The sequence below is a fragment of the Microtus ochrogaster genome, chromosome 19 (assembly GCF_000317375.1).
Source record: "Microtus ochrogaster isolate Prairie Vole_2 chromosome 19, MicOch1.0, whole genome shotgun sequence".
NCBI lineage: Eukaryota > Metazoa > Chordata > Mammalia > Rodentia > Cricetidae > Microtus > Microtus ochrogaster.
This window is the reverse complement of record NC_022021.1, coordinates 22,126,267-22,147,769: the sequence shown is the minus strand read 5'-3', so window position 1 is coordinate 22,147,769 and position 21,503 is coordinate 22,126,267. Positions and strand designations below refer to the sequence as shown.

Below are 21,503 nucleotides of genomic sequence, written 5' to 3'. Positions count from 1 at the left end.
AGTCTTCCTCTCCGGCAGGGTCACACTGTAACTTAGTCTGGATACAAACTCTCTGTCACTCCCCTAATTCAGCCTCTCCAGTGACTATTCGTATTTGCTGATACTTTGGAGGATTAATAACAAAAACAAATTTTTATGTTATTTCTTACAGTACATATAAAATTATTTTGAAATCTTACATAAGTTTGATTTTTATTAGTGTGCAAAGACTAAGACATTGAGCGCCTGTCTCTTGCTGAAAGATCTGTTTGAGAAATGAAGCATAATGCTTCTTTAACACATTAGCTGCTGCTGGGGCCGCAATTACATTACATAACATCAAGATTCTTTTCCCCATCTATAACACAGTGTAACTTACTTTCACCAGTGAAGAAATTACAATCTCTTAAGTGGTTAATAGTCACACTCTGTTTTTTAAGTTATAAACTATTAGGAAAAAAACTGAAACAATAATCTGCAAATTCATACTGCATACTAAAATTTCAGATAACCACAGCAATTTCATTGTAAATTTTAATTATATTATTTAATAAAACTTTATATGTGGGAAAATGTTTTCACTGACAGAAGACTGTTTAAGCGAACAGAAGCATACTTCATATATGCGCTGCTAAACTACAATAGATCAAAGAACTCAATTGTTAAACTGCAAATAATGTAGCATTTAAAAAGATTATTAAATATAATTTAAAATTCTAGAAAGGTTTATTTTAGAAACAAGGAAAAACAAATGTATCTTAGACATTAGCATATAAAGGAGAAACAAGTTTTCCAAGTATATAGATACACATTTTAATGAATATCCTTATCATGATTTAAAAACCTATAGCACTTAGAGGAAGGGACATTTTGATATGAAAAAATATTTTATTTTCTACAAAACAATATAAATAAATATTTCAAAACAAAGAATTTTAACGATTAATAAAAACATTTTATACCCAACAATACTACTTCCTTTTATTGTTGTATCTTTTCTGAGTTAAATTCCAAACAGACAGGGAGCCCGTATTCTAGTTCTGCAGATGTTTTTAAGTGCTATGAAAATCTGCTGTAAGTCTGTCAGTGACTAAATCAAATTTGTCCATAAGCAAAGCTATGACTATTATACTAAGTGACAGAGCAAGTTGTATGTTTAGGTCTGACTCACACTTTCTGGCATCATGACACTTCTGTGACTGACCGACACATCATCTCCAGAGTCACCAATAAGGCCTCAGTATGCACTCCAGGACGCACACTTAGACTCCCGGGCAGTTCCTTAAGAACATCGGGGAGCTTCTTTAATGCTTTTATGTTTCTAGCATAAAGATCCAGTAACCAGTCAGTATGTCCACTGGTGGCTTCTGTGTCACTATTACATACCATAAGCAACTCACTTAGATGAGCCAACCCTTTGAAAGCTAGGGTGAATTCTGAAGATAAATCAAATATTGAACAAAAACTAAGCAACATCCTACTAAGTAAAAATGAACCAAATTCAAGCTGCTGGTGATAAAAACGTTTCTGTGTCTGAGCATGGAAGTTGTCCACTGTATCGTCTAGATTGGTGATGGCAAACAGTTCTTCCCTGTCTTTTGGTGACAGCACGTGATCCAAGGGCAACTCCCCCTTAGAGTTCCTCTGCTGTAAAAGCTCTGGGCCTGTGAAAAAGAAAATACAAAATGTTAAGAGTAAAACATTTTTATTTTGGCAGGTTAACAGCTGTTTTTTCCCTTTTCCCCACAAAGCTTACAGGGCTCTGCTTTTTACCATAGTTGCTAACTAGCTGCCTACAGCCTGTGACTTTCTATACAGACTAACAGAGCTCAGTTTACAAACTTACAATTCCAGTCAGTTGTCCAATGAAGCCTGCTTAGAAGCCCATACTCTAGTTGGAGAAGTAGCATAGAAGATAAATGAGACAGTTTTAAACACCTTATCTGAGCACCGTAAGAGCAAGAATTTCAGTCTTCACAGACTAAATTCATAAAATGCCTTAGTGTAAGTTCAGAAAAAGGAAAAAAAAATGTCTCCTTTGCATTACTGATAAAGCACTGGCAGTGTGGAAACTATATAGACCCTATGCAGACATAGTACATTTTTCATTTTATTCTTGCTAATGTTTACTGTCTTAAAGGTAAGGGCTTCACAGAAACTTCCATGTTAATTTTTCTAAATCAAACTCAATAGTTGATCTATCTATCAAAACAAAAACAAAAAACCTGCCAATAGTCATAGTAGGTACTTGCAGAGCACTGAGACGCTAAGGACTGAAAGTTATTCCCTAAATATTAAATCGTGTAAGGAATGGAAAGCAATGACACAGCACTCAGTCATGTGACCAAGTACAGGTACTGGACTGGACTGGTCAGTCACATCTTTAAGCCTTTACGCACTTACTCATAGAACTGTTACCTGGGATACGAAGGTACAGTAAGGAACCAAATAGGGAATTCCTATCATTATCAAATGGACCAAAAAAGAGAATAGGTTGTTAAGTGTTAAGACTATAACCACACATATGATGGCTTAAATGATTGATGTACAATTGTAGAGAAAAGAATTCCAAATGAAAATTGTATTATCTTTGTTAGCATCTCAAAACAAAAATAAAATATTCTAACTTTTTCTTGTTAGGAAAAAATTATGAATACCTGAAGCAAACAAAGTTTCAGCAGTATACACTCTTAAAATTATTGCTCAAGACTGAGAGTCTTGAAATTAATAGCTTACAACAGTGGTAACGTCAAACCATGTGACAGATTGAAACTAGACTATGACTGGATTAGTAAAAAAAAAGAACAAAACAACAAACAAACAAACAAAAACAAACAAGTACTTTAGCTAAGTATAAGCAGATTTTCTCTCCTAACTTACTAGTCTTTGTTAGCAAAATTCACATTGGTTGACGTAATACTATATTATATGGATAAACTGGATATCATACTGTAATAACTCTCATATCACATCATATGATACAGAAACAAGTATTTGCTAGAATGTCAGATTAAATCTTGAGTAGAAAAACATAATACTTAATAGGAAAAGCATTAGGTTTAGAAAACAAATAGTATTTTAAAAAGAAGGTAGAAGAACTACGTCAATTATGAAATAGTGTTGGTAAAACAGACACACTTAGGCCTTTAGGGGGCAGGAGAAGACTATAAATAATCAAGTCTCTCAAGCCATCATGCATTCTTTCTTAGATGTACACAGCATCACCCCCCCGCCACAAAAAAAAAAACAACAAAAAAAACGTTCAAACCCCAATCCAAAAGCACGCAAACAAACAAAAACCCACATAAAGAATATGCCTTTTGATTTTACACAGAACAAAATGCTTTATATATAACAGAAACACATTAAATTCTAAGCTAAAATTAGCACAATACAATCAATTTACACAACGGTTTGTATTTTTTTCATTACAAGCTAGTTTTCAGTTATATTCTTGAAAAGACAAATTAGACAAATTGAATTTTTTGAGGCAATATGTATAATAGTTCATATGCAAAAATGTCGCTAAAACGGGAGTTGCTGAAGGTGAAAATGAAAGACTCAGGAAAAGCAGTAGATGTATCCAACGCTTAAGTTAGCCTTTTCACACAATCCTTGCATCATTCCCTGACTATCATCGGAAAATCCAACTTTAACTTAGGTGACTGCAAATATAAATGGAAAATATTCATAGCTATCTTTTCCATAATCTATAAAGGAATGCCTTATAAAGACAACATTGGTTTGGAGAGTTATACATATACATGTAACAAAACAAGGAGGGATGGAAAACCAAAGTAGTCACAAGAAGCACTGAATCCAAAGCTTTAAGAAATGACTAGTTCACAAAGACATCATATATGTTAAGTAAAAGAAATATTTTACATCAACATGTTCAACTGAAAAAAACACATTATTATATATAAACCTCAATAGGTTATATTAGTACATATATATTATAAAATGATTCTTATAACAGCTAATAAAGGGTGGCTATATTTTATGAGACTTTTTATCTTTAATTATTCACTAATATGAAATAAAAGCACCTTTTCTTATATATTTTTAAGTATAAAGTGTTATCTGCCTCTAAGCGATTTATCAAAAGCCTGGATAATTTATCAAAATCACTTAGCACAAGCACACTCACCCCCATGCTGTAGAAGCAGCTTGCCAATTTCTACATGTCCGTTTGACAGTGCATCATGCAAAGGAGTCACCCCGTCCACTTGAGTGAGCAGATCTACCTCTGGACAACGTTGCAAAATTTCCTGGACACACACTGTGTTGCCATAGTTACAGGCTTCATGCAAAGGCGTCCAGCCAGCATTGTCTAAATTAGAAATCAAGGCAAGTTTTAAAACAGCACTGGTAGTACTGCTGGTGGCAAAGTACTGATATTCTGTAACTCCCATCCTATTGCCCTGTAGAGTTTCATATGAGAAAAGACAGCTTTGGTGAAAATGAACACAGTGTAATCATATTTCTATATAAAAACTGAGGATAAATAAAAAGCAACTTCAAAATATTAATGGTGAAATATGATCAGAAAATTACTACTAAAATATTTTATATTATTAGTTCTAAATTATTACATAAAGAATTGTTTTGGTTTGGCTAGTAATAATATTTTAAAAATATCTTCTGCAAATTTACTTAAATGATTTTTCTTAATGTGACATAAAACTATTTGTATCAAAAATTTTAAGACACTGAATGAGAGCACAAAGACCTAGGGAACTTACCTTTAACATTGATGTCTATTCCTGGCAAAGAGAGAAGAATAATCAATTTCTCCACTTGGTTTTTTATGCAGGCTCTATGCAGAGCTGTTTCCCCTGCCATAAAAAATTAATAGATCATTTCAGAGAAGACAAGATATCAACTAAAGAAAATAATCAAAGGCCATGACTAGAAGATGTGGACTCATGCCAGACAATTACTTACTGAGTTTTCCTCTGAAGGGTTTAAACATCTCTTGAATTAAAAAAAAAAAAAAAAGGGGTGGGGGTGGGGGGAGGAAACCCCAGCAATCCAGAGCTTCTGTTCTGTCAGCAATTCAGCAATGAAATTCTGCAGCTAAAGCTTTAATACAGGCATTGTCTCTCCATAGTTCAAGGTTTAAAGCTTCAATCCTGCCATAAAACCCCAAATGATAGAAACACCAAAAATACTTGGTTTTGCAGCAATAAAAGTTTTAAAGTGCAATTGCCCTCTCTTAAATTTATTCATGAACCTCCGTTAAATGTATGGCTCTTTCTTATACAGCATTTATAGCTTTATTCAAATGAATGTTCCTGGCTAAGCACGAGTGCCTCCACATACTCAAGTATAATTCAGAACTTCAAATCCATTAACAGATGGTTTGCTGCTTCTCAATAGGCTGTCTGGCTTGGCTACAGCAGCACAGAGGGAGAAATGGAAGAATCTTAATATAAACACCACACACACACACACGCACACACATACACGCATGCACATGCACACACACACACACACACACACACACACTCCTTACGTACCACTGAAAACTGAACAACACTAGCACATAGAATGACACGGTTCTTGCTGAGCAGAAGGCAGTCAGTTAGTAGCTGCTGGTCAAATGATCTATTCATACTCTAAATAGTAAAATTTAAGTCATAGTTTGATATTAAAACAATGGTAAATCCTTGTCAGTGACAGTACAGGAAACAGAATGAGATATGGACATACCGTGTTCCTGCTATAGAATACTGACCAGCATGTGTCTATAGTGCTCAGTTTTACAGATTATCTCTGCAACGTCTGCTGAGCATTTCCTCCATAAGAAAAGAAGTCTCTTCAAGTTTTTCTCTATTTCTCAATTTTCTTCCTCCCCCAACTCCTTCTGCTGTTCAGACTAGTCATTCATATTCATTTTATATTTTGAAACAATAAAACAAAGAAAATAGATACTGATCTTTGAAGTGAATATCTGAGTTTTAATCCAATACTCTTCATATTTCGTGGGAAGTCATAAACTATTATACTGAAAGATATAAAAGCTTTGATGTCCCTGTTTTCATGAGTTGATATATATGAAATAGTTTCTAAAGAGCAATTTGTAAATCTAGCAACTTAGTTTATTCAAGTAGGATGCCTTGTAGATAATATATCTTCAGGTTATGAGATAGCTAAGTAAAAGAGGCACTAGAGGAAATTATTACAGCACTGTTCTTGAAATTCCATCCATTAGGTAGGTGCTTAGGCTCCAGTACAGTTAGAACCAAAAGCCAAACACATTTCAGTCTGGGCTCAGTGCCTAGAAGAAAAGAGCCCATATGCTTAACACAGCTATGTAACATAGCCTACTCCTCACTCTTTGTTCATAAAATGTGTATGACTGAAAAGAGATGAAGGATGAATTATACTTTCAAATCGAAGACACTGATCCTAAGCAGTACAGGTTGATATGGAACACCAAAGTAAGGAGGGCAAATCTCAATGAGCTCAAGGAATGCTACACACCAATAAGCATCTGGCAAGGCGGGGAAGAAAAGGAGGGGCACTCTATTAATCAGGTGTGAAACGATCACTTCCTGTGTATAAATGAGAGTTAAAGAAAATAACACACTCTCTACAAAGGTATTTCCTACATCTACATCTAGCCCAATATATAAGTTCAAACATTTATCAGAGCAAAGGAGTGAAATTTGCAAGTACTGATTAAAACCAAGCAAAGTTCTTAGTGTAAGTAATTCAGATACTTTGGATACCTTTTAGATTAGTTTTGTGAAAATTCATCTTTGTAACCAAAGAGGGGCAATTCTCCTTGGAACATGACAATTCTCCTTCTGACTTCTTTTTCAATTTTTTCAATGATGAAGAACATTTAGCACGGTTCAACTCTCTGAAAAGAAAGAAAACCAAGGAAACTTGCTTTTCAGTAAGGCATGCCAGCATACATAAGATAGTATTCTTCCTCCTTTAGAATGTATCCTTCTTTTAACTTAAACCACTCACTCATTCAATCATATTGTTCTCCAATTTTTAAAACGATGTCAGCTATATAGGAACAAATTTTGAAGCATTAATTTTCACTTAATTTTCTATACCTCCAACTGCTCACTAAAAAGGTAATGAGTATAGAATGTTGGGAAAAGAAGAAACCAAGTAAATCACATCTGTAGAGCATCTAAAGCTGAAAGCGAAATAAGAATGCAGGCCTTAAGAATTCCTCATTCAAGAAGTCTCTCATTTGGAAAAACCAGTATAACATCTCACATGACCACACAACTAAAACCTCATTTATATTACAAAAATATGTTGTACTTCATATTTCAGAAAAACATTTATATGAAACAGAGACTTGATTAATAGTTTCATTTCTTTTGGGAAGCACTTGTTAGGAGGGAAGTAAAAGGAAGTGCTGATCTATTTATAGGTCTAAAATTGAGTATTCTTGCAAATAACCCAGACAACCTAAAGTTTAAGAAAGTTTAGAGAAAAGGTCACATTCCAAACCACAGTATAGCTGTAGCAACAGCATTACTTACGGAAATTCTGGCTGACCGTCAACTTGTTTTGGCTTTGCACCATTCAGCATTAGTAGTGCTCTCTGAGGCTCTAGGCAAGGCCGCTGGATGATTTTTTTTGGCATCTGCATTTTTCCAGCCCCATGTATGTCCATTTTTCCCAAAACAGGCAAATAGGAGTCTATCTGTTACAAAATAACATTATATCATTACCAAAGAGTAGTAAAAAAATTACTTGGTCATTAAGTCTCATTTTATTTCTTGATTTCACAACTACATTGCCAAATTATCTTCTTTAAACATGACTGAATATTAAAGTTGCCAGTTCTGAGTAATTATCTATGGAATTATTTTGTCAATATCTTGAAGCTGAGGATACCTTCTGTCCAGCATTTCAATACACAAAGGGACTTGTCATTGGCTGAAGAAGTTTTAGAGCATTATACAGCCAAGACAAGAGAGAATGGAAGCAAGTGTAGCATGCATGCATGCATGCATGTATGTATGTACGTATGTATGTATGTATGTAAACAGGATACATTTTTGTAAGTTTTCCTTTTTAAATGTCAAACACAAAAAAATTTGGATGTAGTTTCAAAGTATTATATATTATGGCAAATATCAGGAAATACTTTTTTCTACTTATTCCCCCATCAAAACTTCCAGTCACTAATCTATTTCTGAAAAGATGATTATTATTGTTTATTTGTGTGTGTATTGGAAGATGCCTGCATGTGTGCCTGAGGTCAGAAGGTCCATACATGCTATGAACTGAATCTGGGTACTCTGGGAGAACACTGAGGCATCTCTCCAGCCCATTTATGAGAAATAACTAAGAATTGAAACTGAACTCATGAACTCACTTCTTAGGAAAAAAAGAGGAACCTGAATAGGGTAGTGCTTACTATTTTCTGAAGTGAGAGTGGCTCAGTGCAAGCGCTGGTAGGGCCCTGGAAGCACAACTTTTTAAAGATTGCTTCTGCAACAAACATTTGAAGCCAGGAAGATGAAAAAGAACAAATGAAGATCTCTAGTTCTTGGGAAGAAAAATCTGTAAAAACAATTAAATATTGTTACATCTTATACATTTTCTCCATATTTTTGCAGAGGGTTGTACTCCATTGAGTGATATATCATAAGCCAGCAAGATTTAGTTATAATTTTTAACCACTATGGATGGTTATATACACATACACACACACGCACACACACGCACGCACACACACACACACACACACACACACACACACATATTATATTATATCAAACACATACACACAAATAATCCTCCTTGTTTTTCAGGAGAAATTTCTTTTATGGTACATATGCTAGCACTTGAAAAACAAACATTATCACTTTAATTAAAAGTCTTAACATCACATATACGAGAGTCAAATATACTAGTGAATTTCTTATAATCATATCACTCAGGAAGCTAAAATAGGGGGACCTCTGTGAATTCAAATTAGCCTAATCTACATAGTTTCAGGCCAGACTTAGTGAGACTCTGTCTAAAAACCAAATCAAACAAAAACAACAAAACCATATATGTAGAATAGATTATATGATTACACCATTATACCTATATGCAAGACTTTACCTTTGAGTTTCTAAATAACATTAACAATTTCAACTTGGATCCTTTTTGGAAAACTAGTTCTTAGTTTTAACTAACTTATTTAATTAAAAAAATGAACTGGCTAAATTTATTTTTGACACAAAATCTCGTTTTACAGCCCAGGATGGCCTTATTCACAATGACTCAGCCTGTCTTTGAGGGCAGAGATGTGCGACAGCTAACAAGAGAGTGTTTATTTTTATTTAGTCACTCGTTCACTTATTTTTAATGAATGTGGCCCTTTGTATTCCCTATGTAGCTGAGACTTCTCAAGTGTTAGGATTACAGGCGGGCATCAAGAGCACTTAGTTTTATTCAAAAAGCACACACGCAGCAAGGCGGTGGTGGTGCTCACCTTTAATCCCAGCACTCAGAAGGCAGATGCAGGCACATCTCTGTGAGTTCAAGGCCAGCTTGGTCTACAAGAGCTAGTTCCAGGACAGGCACCAAAGCTGTCTCAAAAAACAAAAACAACCAAAAAAAAAAAACCCAACAACCAAACAAAAACAACCAAAAACGCACATGCCATTAACTTGTAACATTCAGTCTTGAGCTGATAGGAAGAAGGTTCCTCTAATAACACTCACTGAAGAGCTAGAGGACACGTACAAGATAAAGAATAAAAGTATAAGACAATATGTGAAGATGTCATTAAAATTTGCACCCACTCTACAATGAGGTAATTTTAATTTATGAAAGCAACAAACCCCACCAATATCCTTAAATCCTTCTATCCAAAACTTCAAGTGTTAGTAAGACAAAAATTTATTCCAGACAGAATAACTGCTCAAGATAAACTACTAAGATAGCTGATTCCCATGTCATCTACTTAATGATACAAATTTCTACTAAACTTTCTATATAAATAGTAGCACAAATAACACACTAGAATGACAAAGAATGAAAGCAACAATAGGATAGTAAAGAGCTAAAGTTAAATAACACACTATAAAAAGTTGCCGTGCATAGAATAATGGACTAAAAGGCCCAGATAGACGTGTATGAGGCTTCAGCTACCAGTTTAACTAGGTCCATCTGTACGGCCATGGGACTGTTGGAATAACACATTCTTTCTCATCAAAACCAAAAGAAATTGGTTTAACTAAAAGATTAGCGAAGGAATATGCGCAAGGAGTTACTGAAACATTGCCATTATCATTTACTTTTTGTGTAAGGTTGTTTTCTCACTATACTTTCTCAGGCCTAAAGAACAGGTAAGAAATATTTATCCGTTATTTTATTTAAATGAAGAATCTAATCCCCATCTGAAGTTTCTAAAGAATTCTAATTAGGATAAAAATGAAACATAGATAAAGAAAATTCTGCCTGAAGTGTTGTGAGAAAACAATACCATAGCTTTGATGTGAAGTTGATGGGCATGAAGTCTAAAGAAAAGAATAAAGGGTTACACCTGTCTCCTTAAATACATACTGCTTTAATAAAACAACCACAAAGTTCAGCAATTATACTAAATGAAAATGAGAAAGGTGAGTCTGTATCTTCACATGAAAAATGATACAATAGCCAAATCTACACTCTTACCAACAAGTCAGAAATCACAGAGGAGAATCACTGAACTGATGCAAAAAAAACCAAAAAACAAAAAAACCAAACCAAAACAATAACAACAACAAATAACAGGCAGGAATATCCACAGAGAAATCACAGCAATAACAACAAAATAAATGGCAAACCATGATTTTCAAATTTCTTCATAAAGATTTGAACAAAAAAAGACTACTAAAATACATGGGAAAGTCTGGTGTTCTAAACCTCCATAATAGATGACCATTTCAATTTTATTTTGAATACAGAAAGGCTGCTTCTCTCTTAAGATTAAACTGTTTACTTATTCCTGTCTCTTGACAAACCTTAAACACTAAGTTCTCTTTAGCAAAAACGTAGGAAGATATTAATTTGGTTATTTTCAGAAACATATTTCAAAACACTTTAAAAGGTTTACCCATTCCATAAATTGAAACCTATGGAAACAATTCTACATACATATGTGTTCAATTTTTCATTGCAGCTTCTTATTCAGACTGTTGTGTATGTGCATGCACACACACGCATGCATGCACACGTGACAACAAATGGCTTTTGCCCACGGAGCTGGTGTGTACACCGAGACGAGCACACAAAGGTAAGGAAATTAATTTCAACTTCATCTAGAATTTTAAATTGGTCACATTTTTAATGATTGTGCCCACAATATTATGCTAATTTTTAGCTCAAATCAGTTATCAGTTACAGGTTCTAATCTGCCATTCAAGAACAGAGTAATTTTCATAGCAAGGCACAGCAAATGCCTTACTATGGAATGAAACGACATCCAGAACATGAACAAAGCAATGAAGCAGTAGCATACATACAGATCTCCATCAATGCAAGTGTTATTACTTCATGCATTTGGCTAAAGTATAAGTTAGATTCCATCAAAGGCAACTATTACATACTAGAAACAACACACAAAGCTATATTGACAGTCCTTAATGCTGAAGCTAATACATTCATGGATCCTTCATTATTGAATGGAAACAAGGAATTGTTAGCTATTCCCTGGCATTCTAGAAAATTATACCAAAAGTGATTTTTAAAAAGCACTTACTTACCTAATAGAAATGATTGGAAAGAAATGATAAAAGATCTAATGTAAGATTGAATTTGACTTAAGAAACGTAAAAAAGCCAGTCAACAAATGGTATCTATTCTTAAAAAGGAATGGCAATCACCTCGTAAGATCAATGAAAGAGAAACAGGTAGGAGATAAAATGATAAAAATCTTCTAACTTTGATAGAATAAAGAAACTTCTTTACAGAAGGTATCTGAATAAATTATGAATTTAGTTATTATAACCTGTATTCCTATTACAGAATATTTTTTTAAAGAGTCAACATCACTAAGAGTAGATGAAGAAATTCTTTCAACATACCAAGATGCATTGCAATATGTGTGCAAAGTTGTTTACCTGGCAGTTCAAACCACAGGCAGCTTGGCATGTAAGAAAACATGGTCTTGATTTGGGGGCCACCATAGCTTATGTAGTTAAAAAGTTAGAAATTGAAGGCTACAGATTGAAGAAAGAAGAGGGGAGGAGTAACCACCTGTTCTGAAGTCAGTTATGCAGTCAGCTTTTAGGGAAGTCTTCTCATTCTGAAGACCGAAAAGTTGGCTATGATATTTCCTGAGATGACTGACATGACCTGATAATTATTAAAGACATCCTATCTTAGCTTTCTATTATGAATTATTATCAGCCATTCATTCATTTGTCAAATATACCAGTGTGTACTAGTGTTTTCATTGGGTAACTGCTTGGTTCAGGAGGCTATTCCTGATATCTGTAGCCTCCTTAACTTCTGTCCAGTAGGTGCCACTTTACATCTTCTTACTCATTTTTGACCACTTTTCCTTGGGACAAAATCTTCCCTTTTTCCCTCACCCTTTGTTCAAACTGAAAAATGACTAGATAACCTGCAAAGGGGCTAGTGCTTAGAGAAAACTCATTCTTCCTTTATCAGCAGCCATTAACAATCAGTAGCTCTTCACCTAAATATAGGACCTTGTGGATTCCTACACTGGCATGTCATGTATTGTTGTCATTGTGCAGGTCTTTGTGTGTGGGATTATAGGCTCGGGTCAATACACCATCATAATTAAATGGCAAGAAATGGATTTTAAATGTGAAAATTACAATTATCTGTAATTTTTAATTATATCACTAAAATCTATTGACATGTTTTATATATAATGCATATGTATCCAAACAATAATGTATTTACTGGTAGTATTTTCTACACTATCATCTAAATATTCACATTTTATGGAACTATCAGAAATACTTAGAACAAGCATGCAATGTTTAGAGCAAAAGAATACAAAGTTTCATATGCCTATGAAAAAGATCATCTACTCCAATCAAACTTGCTTTTGTGAAGATGCTACGACGGTTCAATATATGCAAGATGATTAACTAATAAATCACAAATAGATACGGCAAAAAGTCAAGTGAACATTTCAATAGCTGAAGAAGAGTCTTTTGTAAAAACATCCAAGATGCTGAAGTACAAAATTAGTTAAGTTCACTTCGTATCTCAGGGAGTAACCAACAGCCATCTAAATGGTTGTAAGGCAAGTTGAATAGGAGAGAAGTCACACCTGGTAACTGTTACCTTAGCTAACTACCTGTGCTTGGTGAGGCAATGGGACCTAGAGGAAACTTACAATACAACGTTCCCTGACTAGTGTATTCAAAATGTCTACTTTTACATCTACAGGTAAGTGTAGCTTCTACCTTCATCAAAGAACTTTTCTTCCCCTTAACAAATAGATCACCACAAAAATCTATATTTGGTTAAAATGTCAAGGAGCCTATTCCCAATCAATACATTTACAACATAACTACAGCAAAGGCTCAGAGAACACCGTGGAGAAGGGTGCAGAAACACTCTACAACACACACATATGTGCACACACACCCTTTATATATGATAGGGAACGACAGGGAACTGCACCCATAAAACCATTTGTCCTCTAAACAAGATTCGCACAATGAGAACACCAGCTGACATCCCCATGTGTATGGAAGAGGTTCCACCCCTTGGAAAATTAATGTAAGTAATTAATGGTTGTTAAGAGAGTCTTCTCTCTGGATGAGCTCTGATTTAATCCCAAGTAATCAAATACACGTAGATATATATAAATACACACACACATATGCATGAAATAACAATGAAGGAGAAAAGGGCATGAAGTTGGATGAGGAGGCACAGGAGGAATTCAAGTGGGGAGTTTGTGGGACTGAATTGTACAAATTCAGTACTCAATGGAATTCTCAAAAACTAATAACATAAATGTTTAATGGCTAGAGAGATGGCTCAGTGGTTAACAGCATTGGCTGCCCTTTCAGAGGACCCAGGTTCAATTCCCAGCACCCACATGGCAGCTCACAACGGTCTGTAAGTCCACTTCTATGGACACCGTCACATTTAAATAAAAGGAAATCAATTATATAAATAATTTTTATAAAATGTTTTTTGTAATAAGTTCAACTATGTATAAATTTTAGGCAAAAAGAAGATAGAAGCTCTCTGTACGGAAGCATTAAAGAAAGAATTGTATTCCTTTTAAAACTGTCTCTATAAGTACACATTTGTGTATTCTTTGAAAGAAAACTTCATATGACTATACATTAAAGAACAGACTTCTTGAAGGAAACTCAAGACTGATTTTCAGAAGGAGTGATTCTTATTACACCCTAACGAAGACACTTACCATCACAGGAAAGGGAGATGTAGCTTCCTAAGTCAGCAGACAGGTGGCGGATCACATTTCTACCCGTATGAATACCAAGGAAGATCCAATAATCTATTGCTGCTCCAAGAATTCCCGTCAGTAAGTAAGCTAGTTCATGTTTGAAGACCTAGCATTACAATGGAAAAATATCATAAAAACATTAAGAATACAAGACTTTTCTAATGTTTCCTTTTACTACTTCTTGAGAGATGAGCTACTAAAATACAGGGTATACTAGTAACAAAAGAATCTGTTACAAAGAAACAGACTAAGTCAACTTCTATTTAATTATAACAAAATGAACAAAATTGGAGATATAGAGATCAATTTTGAAAGTATATTTTTTTCATATTGTCACTTTTATACTAAATATTAAATACCTGTGAAGAACTATGTCAAGGCATTTAAAACCTTGTATGTTTTTAATCCAGTATTTATTAAACACATTTCTCTAATCTAGAAAAGTCAATATGAACTATGAAGATAAAGATGTGAGAAAATCGTACTTTAATAACATTTTAATATAGACACTTTTCCAAAATGACATTAAATCTAGTTAAAATACCAATATTCTTGTTTGTTTCCTATATGTTCCATGTGTGAAAATATCACTAAGTAACAGTTGGGTAAGGCATATAAACATGTTTTTTTAAAAACCAAAGATCTATCTGAATAGATTACAACTGTTGTGTTTAGTCATCACATCATGGCTAATGAGAAAAATGTCTAGGCACTTTGAACTCTCAGAGAATACAGTAGGCTTATTTCTCCTGCCCGTGTAAACAAATACACAATATTTTATTAGGAAAGCATTCCTTAGCTTACAGATACACCAACAGAGCCACAAAACCTTTGACCTACAATGTCTTGCCTGCAAGATATATTGGGGAAATGGTGGTACAGGATTTGTGGGAGTGGCCAATCAATGTCTGATTTTGACACGAGGCCTACTCCAAAAGAGGGAGCCCATTCCCCAAACTGCTTGCTTGGTTAGGAACCAAAGACTCAACAGCCCAGAAACCTAGGGTAGAACCAAAGACGACTGGTCTAAAAAAACAATAAAATCAAAATGATTCCTTGTAGGTGGAGGTTACACCAGTTCCTAAAAATATTCAGTTATATGTTGATGCCTTATCCAGTCATCAGAAGGTTTCCTTCCACAGCAGGTGTGAGTGGATGGGAGAGCCACAGCCAGACTTGTGGAGAGTCTAAACTGGACGACTCCACTGGGTCCTTCCTCTTGGAGCTCAAAGAATCCTGCAGAAGAGGGGATGAAAAGACCAGAGGGGTAGGAGCCAGAGGGGAAGGAGGACACCAGAAGAACATGGCTCACTGAATCAACTAAGCAGGGCTCTCACATGGGTCTTCACTAGGTTCTCTACATACATGCTGTCTATTAGTTTGGTGTTCTTGTAGAACTCCTAACTGTGAGAGCATGTGGGTCTCTGACTCTTCTGCCTGCTCTTGGGACTCTTTCCTCTTGTTAGGTTGCCTCGTCCAACCTCAGTGTGAGGGCTTTTGTCTTGTCCTAATGTATTTTGTTTTGTCATGTTTGGGTCTTGTTGGGTCTCTCAGAGACCTGTTCTTTTGTGATAAGAGTCAGAGGGGGAGTGGACCTGGGGGAGAGTACTGGGAGGAGTGGAGGGAGGTGAAAACTGTGGTTGGGATGTAACATAGAAGAGAAGAATCTATTTTCAATAAAATAAAAGTAGATTGATCCAGAGAAGTATAATTCCATTTTTGAAATTATACACATGTACTAAAGAAATTAGAGCAAGGAAGACTGATGTTTATAAACATGTAGAGATGACTTTGGAACACTAAAGAAATAAATGGTATAGAATGTATCTAAAAAGTAAATGTTATAGAGTAAAAAACACAACAAAACAATTGTAGAACAGAAGTTCTGTTTATGGTTTGCTATTCAAACACATATAAACAAATGGTCAAGCAGCACATACATCTGTGCTAACAAACAGTGACACAGAATGCTCCAGAGTCAACATCAATAGCAGATGTGAAGATGTGGTATAACATACCATGGGGACGCACACTGCACTCTGGCAGCATTAAACATTATGTCTAAGAGAAAGATCCTGAAGCATAGGCTGAAGGGATTTTATACTGCACGGCTAGTTAACAAGTAAAACATTCAAGGCACTTCTGATATAATTTGGGGTTACAAGAAGTGGTTTGATCATATCAGGTCAGAATCCATGCATGCAAACACTGCTACTTCTTCCAACCTGGACTCAAAGCTTGCTTCAATATTACAGTTGCAGCTATGTGGCATAGGAAGCTTGCAGTTAGACTGACTGTAATAGCAGCATCAATATAACTCTTTTATGACCTGAGAGAAACTTTGCAGGAAAACAATTCTGTGCTTTGTAAAGCTGATATGCAGGTGTGACCCTAAACATATTAAGTTAGTTCTTTCATATCATTAAAGTTAACAAAATATGAAATTGATCATGTCCATAGACGTTATCTAAGAATATGTCTCAAGTAGAATAATTCAAGATCACCCAAGCCCCCAGAATCTAAAACTGTTGAGTAGAAAATGTCTATGAAGATAAGCTTCATATAAAATCACAATCTAGCACTCTATCAATAACAAAAAAAAAACAAACATTTAGGACTTTCCTTTAATTTTACGTAAATCAACATATACCTATATCTAAAACCTCAATTTAAAATAAATATTTCTCTTATATTTTTTATTTGTATGAGTGTTTTGCCTGCATGTATGCAACTGAACCAAATATGTGCCTGGTGCCCATGGTGGGCAGAAGAGGGCATTGTTTAGATCCCAACCAAGACCGAGTGGTTCTATGCCCATGGGGCTGCTGTGAACTGAAACCAAATCCTTAGCAAAAGTAACAAGTGCTTTAAACTGATGGCTTAACCCTCCAGCCCTAAAATTAGAATTTCTTAAGGTATAATTTATCTCCAAATTGATGTAACTAAGTAGTATAGACATGGGTAAAAGGTCTCTTGCACTGACTTCGAGGAATAACTTCTGCAGCTATTTGACTGTGTGTCAGTTAAACATGGCACATAGTATTGTCAGAGAACAACTTCCAAGAGCTGGTTTTATTTCCACCATGTGGATCCTAAAGATGGAACTCCAGGCTTGGTGGTGACCCCAGTGCTATTGTTTTTCAGGGGATAATAAATATTATGCTTTGACATTATTAAGAAAATGGCAAGTAAACCATCAAAGGAAATAAAGCCTGTTTGGAATACTGAAGTGTGTGCAAAAGCTAAAAGGAGAACATGAATTACTCAAAGAACTAGCAAAGAAACAAAGACATGATTTACATCACATACGCACCCACATTAGAAAAACTTTCTAACATGTAAAACTCTATTACTACACATTCTGTCAATATCATTCTTCATCATTATAAGCAATCCCCTTATTAATCATCACAATCTACTAAAAGTTGACTACTTTGTAATTCAGAACAAACTATCATTCTGGCCTCTGGCTCCATCTGATTACTACCACTATCAGTGACAAGCACTGTGCTGGATAAAATCAAACAGAAACCATGCAGGATGCCTCTGCCGGTTTATACACTGGCATCAGAAATATGACAACATTTGTTGTAATAAACCTGGCCTCTAGGTAGGGATTGCCCTAACTGGCTATGATGCTGTCAGTAAGTCACTTAAACTCTTTAAATTCAATTTATTAATCTTTAAATACAAATGGTATCCATTTCAAATTGCAACAACAAGTGGGAGTAACCACCAAAACCTAAGAAAATGTGCACATCCTCCATAACCTTGACATGGCTCACCTCTGCTCTTTGCCAAGGAAAGCACAGCGCTTTTTCAGATCAATGACAACGAAGTTCACTGCCATTCTGTCACTCTGCAATACTTGTTGATTGACATTATGACAAAACAATATTAGCATAAACTGAGGACTTCTGTTTAGTTAATGACTTGAATGCTTCAACTCAGCAAATCAAGAAACAAATGCTTTATAGTACAGAAAATGATGTCTGGGAACATGCATGAAATTCTTCAAAGTGGAAAATAACAAAAAAAATTAATTAAGTATAAGAATGATTGATAACAGAAAAGTATTACAATAAAAGAGTAAGTTAGAGAGTTCAAGAAATTTAAATGTTACAAATACTAATTTGCAAATTTTAAAACCAGTTTTCCTATTAGAACTGATGCTACAATTTGCTGCAGATTGCTTCTCAAATATGGTGCTTTTATTTATAAATTTGAAGAAAACCTTTGAATTAAATATGTATAAATCTGTTTCTATTTACTTATATGTTTCTTGAGTAACTTTTTATCGATAGTTGGCTGGTTCTTTAGTAATACTGTAAAAACATTAGTTTCATTGTTTTTAGTTTTAGATGAGCAATATCACTTATGCAAACAAATAAATAAAAGGGGGATTATATAACGAATATTTAGTATTCTAAGTGATTATATGGAGTAATAAGAAAAAGGCAAACAGTAATTTATAACAATAAGCTTAAGATTATACATACTACACTGAATTGTCAGTAAGATACAATTACTTGGTTGAGTATTTTAAATTTCTATGCATTTGGATGGTCACACATTCATTAAAATCAGACAGTGGAATGACTTTGTGGGTAAAGGCATTTGCTACCAAGTCTAACAATCTGAGTTTGTTCCCAGTTACCAACGACATAGAAAGAGAAAACCAACTCTGTAAATTGTCTTCTGGCCTCTATAATGCTGTGGCATGTGTACACCCATAATATATATACTATATAAATAAAATGCAGTTAATTAATAAATAGCTATATCCACACAATAGGATTACTTGGTGTCCAAAAAGTCTAGCTATATCTAGCAGCAATTTTACTTTTCGTGATTGTTTTAGACAGGATATTGAGAACTTTGCCCTCCGGACATAACATGGAATATGCCATCTTGAAATCAGAGCAGCTGTGATTACCTGCACAAGACCCTCACAAGACGGTATGCATTACCATTGTCTCACAGAGAAAAGGAAAGGCTCCAAAAGGCAGTACAAGATGGCTGGATCCCTGCTCCTCCCAAGTATTTATACACAGGTAATAGTTGTGTGCGTGATGGGTAGGCAAGCTTTTCTTTTAGATTATAGTAGACTGTAAGCTTCCTCTGCTCCTAAAAGTAATTCCTCATTTATGTTCCTGTTTATAACCACAATTAAACTCAATGGCTCACCAAGGTAGACTTATGTGAAATAATTACTTTGATATGTAGTTGAGTAAACAAGTATTTGTTTGATATCTCCCCAGGAAATTAACATAGCAGAGGGTCTTATATAGACCAGGCTGACTTGTCACATAGCTGAGGACAACCTAAACTCCTGATCTTCTTGTTTCTACCTAAGTACACTTCAGATATATGCAATTAAGTCTGGCTTAAAATTTTTCTCTTGGGGCTGGAGAGATGGCTCAGAGGTTAAGAGCACTGACTGTTCTTCCAAAGGTCCTAAGTTCAATTCCCAGCAACCATATGGTGGCTCACAACCATCTGTAATGGGATCTGGTGCCCTCTTCTGGTATGCAGACATATATAGAAGGAATGCTGTATACATAATAAATAAATAAATATTAAAAAAAGAGTTTTCTCTTATTTTTAAATTTCAGTGCTTGTGTTAAAGGAAGCCTTAGAAATTCTGATGATCAATTTTTGAAAACTAAAAATTGCTGTGGGACAATGATCTTGTACCCTGTACAGATTTATCAGTTGTATTGCTTTAATAAAATGCTGACTGGCCAGTAGCCAGGCAGGAATTATAGGAAGGGCGATCAGGCAGGAAGTAGAGGCAGGGCGATGAGAGCAGAGAATTCTGGGAAGAGGAAAGGCTCAGTCTGTAGTCAGAACCCAAAAGCAGAGGAAGCAAGATAAAAATGCTTTGCTGATAAAAGGTACCAAGCCATGTGGCTGACACAGACAAGAATTACGGGTTAATGTAGGATGTAAGAGTTAATAAGAAGCCTAAGCTAATAGGCCAACCAGTTTATGATTAATGTAGACTTCTGTATATTTATTTCTTTGGGATGGAACAGCTGTTGGATGGGGTGGGACAGACACCTCTGTCAACAAAAAATGTCAGCTGAAATACATAAAACAAATATATGGTAATTAAGAGAAATATTATGTCAAGATGCCCAAGAGTTTGGTAAAAAGTGAAGGGAGACTTAAAAACTACCTCCCTTTGTCCTGAACAGTTTTGGAGATTCTATCAGAGGGATATAAAGGCATAAAACTGTGGTTTCTGTAATTACTGGAAACTGGTGAGAAAGGTTACAGCCAAAGGCTTAATTCACAGTAGGCCAAGACCTGCAGGAAGGAATGTAAGAGTGCGGCAAACATGTGAATCTTATTCATCTGGGCTGGGTGGAGCCTGTGACATTCATCAGGTTGGTCCTTACTGAGGCCCATGACAGAAGTAAAGAATACTCTCTCTGTAAAAAATATATTCTGTTTTTTGACAAACTGTTTCTACAAATAGTTATTAAAACAGGTCATAAATAATAACTAGTACAGGAGAGAAAAATAAGACTTAGAAAGGAAAAACACATACATAGGAGACCAGGGAAATAATAATACAGGAAGAAACAACAGAACCTCACATATGGAAATAAGCAGAACCAGCACAGATAACAAAATAACTATTAATGTAATGTTCAAAGGAAGAAAGTGAAATTTCTGTAGTGTATTAGAAGCTCCAAAACCAAAACAAACAAAAGTCATAGCAGGAGATATAAAAGAGTTCCAAGCAGGAAGTACAAAAATTAAAGATACAGTCAAATGTTTAGCAACATACTAGACATAGCTGAAAAGAATTAGTAAACAAAATTGATGAAAATACTGTATTAGTAATTTTACAAATATAAAAAAGTACAGTAGCCCCATCTATAAAAATGTATGACAAGTACTATAAGTTTAACAAACAGCAATAAACAGATCGCAGGAAATATTTAAAAGAAACTGCAGACTACATGGGATTTCATTCTTTAAAAAAGAATTGGCAAGCTGGACAGTGGTGGGACATGCCTTTAATCTCAGCACTCGGGAGGGAGGCAGAGGCAGGCGTATTTCTGTGAGTTCGAGGCCAGCC

General features: G+C 35.1%; 1 protein-coding gene across 1 annotated transcript in view; it reads right to left on the bottom strand.

Moving 5' to 3' along the window:
* Positions 1 to 507: 507 nt before the first annotated feature.
* Slf1 (SMC5-SMC6 complex localization factor 1) overlaps positions 508 to 21,503 on the bottom strand; it is an 80,254-nt gene continuing 59,258 nt past the window's right edge. The window contains exons 15-21 of the mRNA XM_013349653.2: positions 14,369 to 14,516; positions 8,381 to 8,526; positions 7,497 to 7,660; positions 6,717 to 6,850; positions 4,725 to 4,817; positions 4,130 to 4,312; positions 508 to 1,643 (exon numbers count right to left, since the gene is read on the bottom strand). Of these exons, the coding sequence (XP_013205107.1) occupies positions 1,162 to 1,643; positions 4,130 to 4,312; positions 4,725 to 4,817; positions 6,717 to 6,850; positions 7,497 to 7,660; positions 8,381 to 8,526; positions 14,369 to 14,516 (1,350 nt within the window). The 3' untranslated portion in view covers positions 508 to 1,161. The remainder of the gene's footprint in view (positions 1,644 to 4,129; positions 4,313 to 4,724; positions 4,818 to 6,716; positions 6,851 to 7,496; positions 7,661 to 8,380; positions 8,527 to 14,368; positions 14,517 to 21,503) is intronic.